Source organism: Manacus candei, unplaced genomic scaffold, assembly GCF_025592945.1.
Source record: "Manacus candei isolate 608988 ecotype Guabito, Panama unplaced genomic scaffold, ASM2559294v1 h1tg000081l, whole genome shotgun sequence".
NCBI classification, from domain to species: Eukaryota; Metazoa; Chordata; class Aves; order Passeriformes; family Pipridae; genus Manacus; species Manacus candei.
Window position 1 is genome coordinate 5,548,094 of NW_026138129.1, and position 13,352 is coordinate 5,561,445.

The 13,352-nt window shown below is 35.3% G+C and overlaps 1 protein-coding gene across 9 annotated transcripts in view; it reads left to right on the top strand.

Annotated features, from left to right (window-relative positions):
• Window positions 1–13,352, top strand: part of UTRN (utrophin) — a 368,491-nt gene that overhangs the window by 336,105 nt on the left and 19,034 nt on the right. For all 9 annotated transcript variants that reach the window (XM_051811059.1, XM_051811060.1, XM_051811062.1 and 6 more), the window contains 4 exons: window positions 2,020–2,156; window positions 3,782–3,820; window positions 4,062–4,127; window positions 7,409–7,474. In XM_051811059.1, coding sequence (XP_051667019.1) covers window positions 2,020–2,156; window positions 3,782–3,820; window positions 4,062–4,127; window positions 7,409–7,474 — 308 coding nt within the window. The remainder of the gene's footprint in view (window positions 1–2,019; window positions 2,157–3,781; window positions 3,821–4,061; window positions 4,128–7,408; window positions 7,475–13,352) is intronic.

Sequence of the window (13,352 nt, forward strand, 5' to 3'; positions counted from 1 at the left end):
GAGTTGTATCTTATTTGCGTGTAGATTAAAATAGTTCTTTCAAATCTGCTCATATTTCACTGGTTAGTATTTACTGTCCTCAATCAGTACACAGTCATATTAGTTTTCTTTCCAAAGGAACTGGATCAGGCTGTCATACCAAATAAAGAATACACCAGAGGAAGAGTTTGGCAGCTCAGTAGACATTTATTTCTATAATGTGTAGGTACTAAAATTTTCATTCCTTGGCCTTGGGACAGAGTTCCATCTGTTTGAGTTACTGTTGCGTGAGAATAAGCAGCCCTTTGAGGTGTCTCATGTTCTTTCTTTGGATGGTGCAGTGGTTGGAGTAGATGGTTTCCGAGAACGATTTTGTGAGCCCTCCCAAAATCCACTTGTCTTAAAATTGAGGGGTTCAAACACCTCTTAATCCGAAATTTGCTCAGTTGTTACTTGTTAATGTCATATATGAGAAATCTACCAACAGCAGTTTGGTTACCTATAATTTCTATTATTTGTCTGATCTGCATTTGTAACTGTATTTGTAACTGCATATATTAAAATACATAGGGAAGTATTTTTATGCTTTGATAACAGAGAATAGAATCAGGGAATAGTTTGCCTGGCCTGCTTCTAGGCTTCTTTGTTAGTATATCAGGGAAAAAGATTACAAAACTGAAAAAATCTTTCTCTCTGTTTTCCCTATGGTTATCCATCCGCTTTGGCAACAGGCTTCTCCTAAAGCAGAGGGTACAGAAATGCAATCTGTAGTTTGTTACAGAGATTGGACTGGAAATCTGTAGAAGCTGTTGCAAATCTTCAGCTAACTCAGGAGGCCAATGTCCACTTTTTCTTTACTGCAGTTGCAAGAGGAAATGCTTAATAGTAACTGCTGTATGGGAAGTGGACTGTTCTGTTGAACTACTCAGCACAGTCTGAGCACATATACTTTAAAAACACACTATATACTACTGTTTCTTCCTGCAGATCTCCTTATTGCCATTTTCACCTTGTATTTTATGCTTGCATGTATCCCTGCTTTTGTAGAAGTTAGCTGAACAGTATTACCAGAGCAGTGCTGCCATTATTGCTGTGATTATTTTCAGTTAAACTAATTCTTAAAAGCAGTTGCTTAAATTTTAATTGTGTTCGGGGGGGGGGGGGGTGGGGTAGGGAACCAGGAGGGATGGGGCTAAGCATTTGTCAGTTTTGGAAGAGGCTTCATCAGTCAGTAAAAAAGATGCTGGGAGGGATGGAAAATGGTGATTATAACTTGTAAATTTAGACTTGAAAAATCTCGTGGCTAATTTTGTCCTAGTCTTATCTTGTAGTAGCAAGGAGTAAGGTAGTAATCAGCCTGTGAGTTTGTTACTTCAGGCAGTATTTGTTCTTATCAGTCCTGCTTGTACCTTTGAACAGTGGCTGTACACTGGCTGTCACTTCATCTGTGGGGTTTTTTTTTCCACTCTCAAATGATACCGGTAGTGGCAGAAAATGCCTATGAAAAGCTTGGCCATTGAGAATGGTTTAGCACATATCACTCCCATCTTGTGATAAAGTTTTCCATTGTAGGTCTAGAATGGAAGGCAGTGAGTATTTTGGGGAACTTAGTGAATATAGAGGGCTGTATCTTTCCAACTGATTATGACAAACTGATAAGCCTTTTTTTATTTTTCTGAAAAATTAAATTTTTATGTTTTGTAGGACTGGTTATAAATGTGTAACTTAAAACTTGAACCTTTTTCAATTTTTTTCTAATTTGTAAACTAATTGGTAAATACTTTTTTTGCTGGGAATTTGATGCCTTGCTGTTTTTTTCCAGAAGAAAATTTTTAGATGCATTATTGTTATTATTGTACCCTATTTCAGGATACTAAAAAGGCAGTTTTAGCATCGTTAACATTTTAAAATTCTTCCTTGTATTCTTTTTCAGGGCAGTGCCAGCATTATTAATCATTAATATTGATATTAAATAATAATGATTATTTAATTTAATGAATTAAATAATTTATTGAATTTAATTTCTTTAACTTTTTTAAGACAACATCTGGGGAAGATGTACGGGACTTCACAAAGGTGCTGAAGAATAAGTTCCGATCAAAGAAGTATTTTGCAAAGCATCCCCGACTTGGCTATTTGCCCGTGCAAACAGTATTGGAGGGTGACAACCTGGAGACGTAAGCTTGATTTATAGAGTCACTGGAGTCACTAACCTATTCTATTTAAAAAAAAAAAAAAGAACTCAAGAAATAACCAAAAACAGTTGCAGAGCCTTGTTCTGTATTATTTTGTGTTAGTTGTTTCATTTTATTTGCAGACCTTGCCTATTTTTTAAAAGTAACATATTTTATATTAGATTTTCGTAAGCATTTTACTATAAAGCTGTGGACTTTATAATGTCCATGGCAATGGACGAAGCAGGTAATGTTGGAGGGTGCTGAATGGCTGTTTTACAGAGAGCACTTTTGAGGAGACTGGGCTTTTTGAACTGCACTGCCTATTTGGTTATGTCAAAATTCCTGGAATTAGAAGTCTCTGACTTAATTAGGGTCCTACAGGCATCAGAAAAACAGGTGGCTTAATCAGAGAAAGCACTCTCAGTGTCTCCACGGTATTATTTATGGTGCTGACAGAATTGCTTCACTTTATTTACTTGCTTGGTAGTTGTCAGCAGAAGACATTGTTACAAGAACAAAATTAAAATGTGTTGACAAGGTGCTAGAATTAGTTTCATGGATTGACTGTCCTTCACATGCTGGAGTCTGTGGCAGTACTGCGCTGTCTGAACATGGCACACTTAGCTAACAGCAGCTCATGTGAGGCTTTAGCATAGATGCTCTGCTTTCATACAGCAGTTTAGTGCCATTGCCCTTGCTCCATTTTCATGGCTGGAGGACTGTGCATTTTATTTACAATAACCAAACAAAACTTCTTCATTAGCAGTTTAAGAAACAGGAGGAAGTAATCTGAAAACTGGTGTTATTGATGGCCTGGCTTCTAAGGAAGCAATGCACATTCAAGTGTTAAAATGTTACCCACTGGGGCAGTCTTCAGCTGCCACCAACACAGAACAAAGCTGCTTTGATGTGATGAAAGTTTACCAATGCTGCCAGAAATTGGAATGTCAAAACTGTAATCACAGGTCAGGATAAAACTCTTTTGGTCCAGTCATGTGGGAAATATACAGATAAATTGCCAGCACCATGCTGAGGAAACTGTTGGTATTGGTTTTCTGCCCTGCAGGTGGCAAAACACAGTACTACATTCCTTTTAATAAAAAAAAATAAAATAAAAAATCCTATGTAGTTACTCAAGTATGAGAATTTAGTATAATATGTATTTATCTCTGATTATTTTTATGCATAAGGAAAATAAGCATTGATAACTGTGACTTATAGAGCGTGTTTTTTATTGGTAGTATTTTTTCCACCACATTTTTTCTAGTCATTTTTAGTTAGTTTAAGATGAAAGATCCAGTACTTGAGCAGAATTTAAATGAGTGGATTATAGTTTATGAACTGCAGTTCAGTCAATACCTCTGATTTGGATTTTTCATTAAATTGATTTTTATTTAACAAAACAAAGTGTGTAAGTCAGTCTCCTGTCCCTCCGTGATACATGGCAGTATCCATTGCTGTCTCTTTTCTTCATCAATTGTTGCTAATGGAAATAATTTGGGTGGGTTGCTGGTCAAAATATTTTGTTTCTCCAGCTTTCTCTTGCTTAAATGACACTACAGTTGTTTCATAGTTTCATTCTTTCTCTCTCTCTTTTTTCTTTTTTTTTTGTGTCTTCCTTGCAGTCCTATCACTCTCATCAGTATGTGGCCAGAGCAATACGAGTGAGTATGCAGAACTCCTTTTTCTGAAAAGCCTAGTATGCTGGTTGTTTTCTTTTAGCTCAGTTGCAACTAATCTGATGTGCATGAACTATAGGGCATGACTAACCCAAAGCAATAGCGCTGTCGGGAATATTGTGAATTTATTTATTTGTCATCAGTCTAATTTAATTTAAAAATAATATTGTCTGTATCGTGAGTTGTTTAGACATCACTAATTGTTTTATTGTTATTTTTAAACTAGTCCTTCCCAGTCTCCACAGCTGTTTCATGATGACACACACTCCAGGATAGAGCAGTACGCTACTAGGTAAGGGAGGCATGGTTTCTCATGAGTAGATTACATTTTGTGATTGATTCCTGCAGTTTTTAATATGCACTACTGGTTGGATATTATTTATTAAAAAGATATAATTCTCTGTACTTAGAAGTAAAATATTTTTAAATCATTAGCTTCTGATTGCAGTCATATTAGATGTAAAATAGATATGTTTATCATCTCTCATACAGAATGGAAACTGTTGCAGAATTGCATTATTTCTAAAAATGTACCATTTTTGTGTTGTTTCTTCATTTTTAACCTTTAAAATAAACCAAACTTGGTGGATGTATAGTTTTCCCAGTAGGATTTTAGATCCAGACTTTTGTTTTCTTCTGTGACAGGTTGACACTATCCATTACTGTTGACTTTTAACAGGGCATATAATAATTACAGATCTTTTATGTTCTTGCTTTTGTGGGATGACCCTAGTCCTTTTGTGATAAAATATCTATTATGCCAAGTACATCTCAGTGTTTCTTTCTTTTGTTGAACTCTCTTCTGTACATTCACAGCTGGTGATCACAGAATCAGTAAGGTTGAAAAAGACCTCTAAAATTGTCAAGTCCAACTGTTAACCAAGCACAACCATGTGAACCATTAAACCATGTCCCCAAGTGCCTAAGGCACTTCCAGAGAGAATGATTCCACCTCTTCCCTGGGCAGCCTATTCCAACACCAGACCACCTTTTCATGGAAGAAATTTTTGTAATATCTAATCTAAACCTCACCTGTCACAGCTTGAGGCCATTTCCTCTCATCCTGAGTTACGGATGTGGTGATGGTGAAGCACTAACTAGAGGTACCCTCTCAAAAATAAGTACCATGGGACTGACTAGGCTTTTCTCTGGGTGTTTTTATTGTTGTATCTGATCTCTTCAACTAATAAACAACATTAACTTTTTCAGCTTTTTTACTAAAAATTCAGTTAACTGCATTCTTATTTATGAGCACCATAAGAAAGCTTCAGAGCAGTTTCTTAAATACCTACGGTACACTACTTATGATCTTTGCAACTGGAGAAAAAGAAATAGGGCTGAAGGGCTACCCACAGTCAGCCTAATTTTTTTTATTCCCCCAGCAGCGAATATTTTCATTTTGCACTAGTAGTATAGCACAGTGACACACAATGTCATTTTAGTGCTTTTCAGTTATTTGGAACATGTCATTCATATAGATCACCCAACATTTCTTTTAGTCTCTAACTTAGGCTGTGCTTTAATCAATTAAAACCCCTGGACCAAATAAATTAAACTTCTCTAGAAAAATGTGAGCATCTTTTGTCTCCTTATGTCCTTTTTTTCAGCCCTTGGTGCCACAATACTGTGACTTTTTGTGCCCAGATAAAGCTCATGCTCTGGACTTGCATTAGGATCACGGGAGACCCTAGGTGCAATACCTGTTTTACTTCTCTTGTCCCTCAACTTTTACAAGTTCTGCTTTGGATTAGAGTAGCTGAAGATGGACCATGCACTAGTCAAGGCTCTTTCAGGATACAAAGCTAAATCTGTACCTGCTATGTGCAGACATTGGTTATCAAAATTTTTCTTCTAGTAAAAAAGAGAAGACATAATTCTGAGTCTGTCATATAATTTTTATTGTGTCCTTTCTAGTTGGATCTGTTATGTATATTTTTTATATTAACCAGTAAATCTTTTTAATAGTTCTGATCTTTTCAGTTAAGCTTCTTTAAAGGAATAATATCAGGGCTTCCCGAATAAGACAGTGCCCAGCAGAAGCAGTGTATTAGGGCTTAAAACCTTCATTGTCACTGATTGAAGAACATTCAATTCCCAATTTTCTGTTAACAAAGTCTCCTATCTGGGGATATACCTGGGGATACCATCTCCCTGTTCTGTTGTGCTGCATCACCTCTGAGTTTTTTCTAATTCCCTTCCTCACCTTTCAGTTTGTATCCTGCCTTGAAGGCTCTGCAACGAGAGTCCCTTCCCTGTCTCCCTCTGCTCCCTGATTAGGGCCATCTGCTGGTTTCACAGCAAATCCTCATTAATGATGGAGATGGTAAACATGATGATATTTAATACTCACTAATAGATATCTATTACTCACTAAGAGATTCAGGCTCCCAGCTCTGAAAAATACTGGGGGTTGGACTACTTCCCTGTGTGACAAAGGGACTGTGAAGATTAATTTCTAAGATTGTTTCATCAAAGAATTGAAGATGCTGAGCTATGCAGCATTATAAAGGTGACTGTAAGCATGTTGCTTACTGTGAAGTAGATCTGTTTGAGATGCCCCAGAGCAGAGATTATCTGATTAACTTTAGTCACTTTGGAGCTTGTCTTTCCCTTTGAGGGAGGTATTGAAACACAATGTCCCACCCAAACCGTGGTGAGATGAGACAACGTCATCCTGTGTGGCCTTCATTTATTCTTCTTCAACCCTGAGGAATAGTAACAAACATACATATGGGCAAACTTGCTGCATATTAAAACACCCGAGTTCCCAATTCTTTAGGGCCTTGTGCACTGCTTTCAAAAAGAAATTTGAAGATTAATGTCTAATGCACTTGCAAAAATATATGTGAAGTTAAGATATCCTTATAGTAAAGGAAATAGCTGTATTTGGTGCAGTTAAATATATGTGCAGAGCATTGAGTGTTCCTAGATTTTTATGTATGTGTCTTCTGTACATAAGGTATCTCTTTCCTGGAAACTTGAATAGGTAAAAAATTTCTACTGCCATGTTGAAGAACTGTGTAACCTTATATATACAGTCTAATAATGTAGTCTTTTTAGATTAATTTCTTCCAAAATGAGGAACTATAGGCAATGACTCCCTGCAATTACACTGCTTTTTGTGTTGTTTTCCAGGACTTGTCTGTCCACAGTGTGATATTATTTGCCAAGTATAATTTCAGATGTTGTGTGTGCTAATTTAAAAAGTATTCATCCTCTTTTGTTAGTCCAGCTTTATAAAATTCAAAAAGAAAACCATCTGCTAAAACATCTCTTTAACTAATTTTACCATGGAAGTTTTGGTAATGCTAATGATAATTATACTAGAGATAGAAAATACATTTTTTCTTCATTGTTTGGCAAGTAGAATTAGTTAATTATAGTGGAAGTTTCTCATAAGAGTCCTCTGGATTTTAGATCTTTGCCACAAAATCTAGGAGTTTATTTTTAATCATTTAATCTTTTAATCAAAGATTGCCATACCTGAGCTGTTTCTAAGCAGACCTGATCTTCATACTACTTCTGTTTAAAGTGTGCAGCATGTTCTCTGAAAGGCGTGGTCTTTCCTTTCAGGCTCGCACAGATGGAAAGGACCAACGGCTCCTTCCTCATGGACAGCAGTTCTAACACAGGAAGTGTGTAAGTAACTCAGACTTATTAAGACTGTCAGCAACTTTGGTTATGTGGTATAATCTTCAGGAGTTCTAACACAGGACTTTGTCCCAGTGAAAGCAGCTGATAAGTATGACCCCAAGGATGCCTGCATAAATTTAATTCCCAGCACCAGTTGTAGAAATTGGTGATGTTCACTTGTTGATGTACAGGAACTCTACATTTGTCAACCATTCTGCTTCAAAAGTAGGGATATTTTACATGACTGGTAAAAAGCCATAGCTCTAAAGGTTCTAGTTCGTAATCTTTTTCTGCTTTTACCATAGTATAAAAGAAAAGAAATCCTTCTGTGTTGGACAATGGAGTGGGTCAAAAGCTTTTGCTAAGTCCCAGTCAGCTTTCTCATTAAAATAAAAAAAATCTGTATTTTGAAGATTCTACAGAGCCCAAAGAGTCTTGCTACTTCCTGTTCATATTTCAGTTTGCTGTCTATACCTGGGGATATAAGCATAGTCCTATGTTAATTTTATCAACACTGTTTTCTTTTTTTTTAATTGTCTGTCACTTATATTGTAAAATCCTTCATTGAAATGCATTGATGATCCTGAAAGGCGTAGAACCCCTTGAATTTCTGATAAATTAAGTACAACTTTTTTCAATGTAAAATTATACGAATGTTTTACTTCACTGTACCATCAGTTCAGTTAATTGAATCAGTGTAGTAAGACTGCCTCTTCTAAATTATTAACAAATACCATCAGCATTTTTAAATAGGAAACCAAAGTTGTTCTTGTTCAGCTTTAGTTGGAAAATGCTATTGGTCGCAGTAATACTTTCATTTACTGTTTTTAAATCTAATAATTAAATTATTATAAATAATAAAAATCTAATAATTAATTATTCTACTCATGAGTGTAGTAAAATACTTTGCTTCAAAGAAGCACATGACCCCCTTTAAATGTTTTCTCTTTCCTGATTAATTAACCCTCTTTGCATGCCAAATAAAACTTTTTTTCATGTGAACTGTTTTCATGTGTTTCTGTCATTGGCACACTCACCAGTGAGAGAAATGCAACCCTTTTGAAAAAAAAGAGCAAACAAACTGTCATTTGGCAGGAAAGCTGAAAACTCGAAAGCAGCTAGATGCTCATATACTTGGGTTGTGAAAACTGCTGAAAAATTGCTCATTAATTTTGCAATTAATGAGCCTACTCATACACAAAGACCAAACAACCACTCATCCCAATAGTAAAAGGGCGGTGTATATGCTTAATTTTTACTGTCACTTCACCTGTTGATTTTAATGCAATTTCCTTGCTCATCTATAAAAATTACCTTTATTTTGAAAAAGAATTAACATAGAGAGCTTGTGTATCAACATGTGAGAGGGACCGCTGAATTTGGGTCTCAGTCCTGTCATCAAAAGGGGACTGTTACACAAACAAAATATGGACAAGAAAGTAACTTTGTACCCAGCAGCACCTTCTGTTTTATTTACAGATCTATGCTTTCATTAAGGCGTAAATACTGCAGAACTTGAAATCCTGAAGACCTGTGGTTTAAAGTTTAAGCCACTGTCATAGAATCATTTAGGTTGGAAAAGACCTTTACAGTTATTTTTATTGGTCATAAAGAGTCTTTCAGTTGACTGTAAACCTAGAACAGAGGCAGAGTTCCACTTGATATTGAAAGTTTCTGCTTTGGTCTTGTCAAGTTCACAAGTTCATCAACAGTACTTTTAACACTTTTCATGCTTCAATGATGTAAGAAGTCATCTACATTTGAATAAGAGAACTTGTGCTGTCAGATAAACATAATGACTTTATTTTCAGGAACGTTTTGCTATATGCCGTTTGATTAAGAAATCACTCTTCAAAGATAATTCTTGAGTTTTAACTAACCTATTTTCTTGAAAGTCATTATGACTTTCTAAGTAAGCTTTTATAACCCTCTCCTTCTATAAAGATATGTGAATTCCATTAAAAATGCATTTTCCTTAATCAAAAAAATACTTGTAGAAAAAACCGAAAAGGTACAGTCTCTACTGTGGTGTGTCCAGCTTCTTAACAAACATTCTAATGCTCTCGTGCATGATTTTCTGGTACAAATACATTGAATAAAAATTTTTTCCTTCATATAATTTTTTCGATACATTCAGCAGTTATAAATGTTTAGGCTAGGCTGTTGTGATGAATTTTCTTTGACTTTAATTAATGCAAAATCATCTCTGTCTTTAAAGCAGACGTGCATCTTCACAAATGAAGATGAGCATAAGGAAAAAATGAGGTCTTTACAACAAAAAATGATAAATAGTGTCCCTAACGGACAGCTATGCCTCACAATTTGATAAATCACGGTGTAGTAGAATGAAAATAAAAATCATTAGGAAAATAGGAAAAGAGTGCAACTTATTCCTGTAATGTATGAACTGTCCTATCTATCCCATACTGAAGACAATTGCGCTGAACACAGTATAAATACTTTCAGTATAAATGTAAATGTTTAATAGCTGTTTTCTCATTAATTACCTTACTGCCAGTTTTCTTCATGTCTGCAGCACTGTTGATGCTGTTTCACAGTCATCTTAAGGCAGAGTTGGAACATATCTGAAGTTTAATTTCTGTGACACTTTTACCTGGCACTGCTACTCAATGTGTTGGAAGTTAAACTGGAGCCCCAGTATGTAGTACCTGAATACTTTGACATGATGTAAATACTTAGAAGGTTTCTTGCCACAATGAGAAATTAGTTTCACCTGATAATAAAATTAGGAGAAGAACAAGTAAGTTAAAGACAAAGCACTTTGGAGTACCTTCTTCAACCTTATTCTAATATTTCTCATAGCATCAGAATTCTAGATACACTTTATTTGGATAAAAATGCATGGTGCTTAGTATGAGAGCTACAGCAAAAATGAAAGCTGCCAATGCAGTAAGTTCGTATATAGCCACATCTTACTATCTCAAATCCAATTTAGCAATCAGTTTTCTTAGGTAAAATAATGCACTGACGAAAAGTGACAGTGAGGAGATCTGAATTTTTCTTTTCATAGCATAGGCCAATAAAAGGGAAGCTATATGCAGCTTTATTTGCCTCTTGCTTCCTCTATGCATAATGTATGTTTTGGAATAGACCTCTTGAAAATATATATCCACAAAGAGAAGAGGATATTTCAAAGGCTGTTTTCCCTAGGCTTCTTTATGGGAGTGTTTTTTCCTTTGAGATCTACTTCTTTCAAGTCTGACGTTCTGGGATGTGTTGTTTGCTGCTTTCTGCTATGGTGAAATGCAGAAAAGGAACTGCAGCCTCTGCTGTCGAAGGACTTTGTGTACTTCTAGTTTTTTCTCAAAGCACACAGGGTCTTCAGTAGAATAATCACCAAGAAAGAGTGAGGAGTTCATTGTGACTTGATGCTTTTATTTTGATTACTGATTGCCATCTTTTACCACTTCTGCAGAACAGAGTCCCAGATTCTCAAAATGAAAGTATTTGCCTGGCATAGAACGATGACCTTGTGCTGTAGGTCATTTGAAGCCCTATCCTTGGACTCCTGTGCTATTAATGAATCTGTTCTAATTATAATCATGAGGTTGTTGATGCAGGTTCAAGGTTCTGTTTTTTTGAACTAGTAATTTTGCAAGACAGACCACAGTTGTAGAACACATGGTAAAAATACACTTTTCCTTCAGAAAACATCCTTTATCAAGTGCTTTCTCCAGTCTGTGAAAAAACCTGCTGTCATTTGCAATGCGTGATGCCTAAAAAAAGAGCAATCAATATTCGCAGCCTGTTCAGTATGTTTTCTGAGACTATGAACCAGTGGGAGAGGAGGGAAATGAAATTTTTTCTGGACTTAATAACTGTGAGACCAAAATATAAAATTATCTCTATTTAGTTGTTTTGATCTCACCTACTGGATCACAATACAGTCAAAAGTATCTAGAGATTTACTGGTAGTCTCTTTCTTTTGTTAAGGGGTTTATAAGTTTCATTAAAAAATGAGGTTACACCTAATGCAAAATTTTAACAGAATCTCAGATTTAACAAATTTAAATAAATATAATAAATCCAGCTTTACAGAGTTCTGTTTTTAAAAAGATCCGTTTTAGATGACCTATGTATTTGTTTATAAATTAATTCATAATTTTAAAATGTAGACAGCAGCTTTTTGATGCCTAATTAAAATTACTAGACTAAACTAAATCATCAAACTTTCCTGACATCATCAACACCCTTGAACAAAAGAAGGCTGTATGTGTAGTTACACAGTATCACTTAAATTAACATGTAAACAGTGTTCTGAAGCCTGGATGTTAAAGCTGTGTTCTCTCACTAGCCTGCTTTAACACTGTTTTGCTGTGCTCTCTGAAGATGTGACACTGAATTGCCAGCATTCTTGGATTACTGTGGCTGTTTCGGTCACAGTGAGGGTGTTCTGCACATTTTGCAGGGCTGTGCAGCAGAGTTGGAAGCCCACAGAGATGTTACATCATTTTGGCAAAAATTTAGTTATAAAGAGTAGGGGATTTTTGTCAAGATGGCTAAAGGGTGGATAAGTACCATGAGATTTTCATTATCACATTGGGATCTGATCCAAAAGCCATTAACTGCACTAGCCTTTGTTTTAGTTTTAAGTAGACTGATGTAAAATAATAGTTAGTAATGATGAATTTCCCTGAGATCACTTAAGTACTAAAGAAGAGAAAGCAGTTAGAGGCCTTGCCTTTTTTGTAGGTAAGGGGAAAAAAAGAAGGAGCACTGTTATGTTTCAGATAACACTGTTTGGATATCACTAATTATTTTGAAAGACTTAAATGCACATATAACCCCAATTGTATTTAAATTATATTGATGTGCTTAATGAAAAATTAATTAAATTTATTTATTTGTAGGGAAGATCCATGATGTCATTTCTTCTCATGAGTGTAGTACTGACTACAGCCAAGACAGATAAGAAATAACTGAGTAGGCATTATTTTCTTTGAAGTTTCTAGTTATTTTTAATAATTAGATTCCTAGTCCAGTGGATAGAACTCTCATAGGCTATATTTTTTTTGTTTGAAGTTTTTTGTCAGGGCATAATATTACTTGATGTACATTTCTTTGATTGTAATAGTCTAAATTTTCAATGACAAGTTGGAAAATGGAAGACTCCATGATAGCTTTTAGTAGATAGTGAATAGTTATCCTTACGAAGAAATAATTCGGTGGTGTTCTACCATAGGGTTACTCTTCAGTTAAAAGTTTGTCTTAGGCGGTACTATAAAGAACTAAGTAATTTCACTGAGTGATAGAAGAACTTTTCTAAGAGAGACAAGATTCCAAGAGGAATCAGTACTTATTAAATCTTTGGCTATTGTCTTGCTTCTAATACTGTTGATGATATTAAAAGGATATTGATATACTGAGCTACCAAAAAATCTTATTTGAGCAGAATAAAATAGGGTCTTCCATTACACAAACAGTATGTATGCAACTCTCATTTGTTCCTGTCACATGCATTTTCTCCTTTTGTCCCAAGAGTTCAAATTTATTTCTGAGAAAACCCCCAATCCACATACATGGCCTTTAAAACATCTAATATATTTTACTTGTACATGCATTTATTGATAGATTATTTCTCACCCCAGAAACAACTGCCGTGTCTTCCAGGATGTACTTTTCTAAATAACTGTTTTTATCATTCAAATGAGACTGTACATTTGGATCTTCCGTGATGAAAGATGTTAAATTGACTGACAGGAAATTTTAAAAAGCCTCTTGAAAAACTCCATTACACTTTTATTTGGAAAATAAATGCTTTGCATATAATGAACTTCCTATTTTTTGCATGAGTTTACAAAGGCAGTCCTTGAGGTTGCTTTTCATTCCATAATCGATTAATAGCAGAATTCGTAACTGCTAC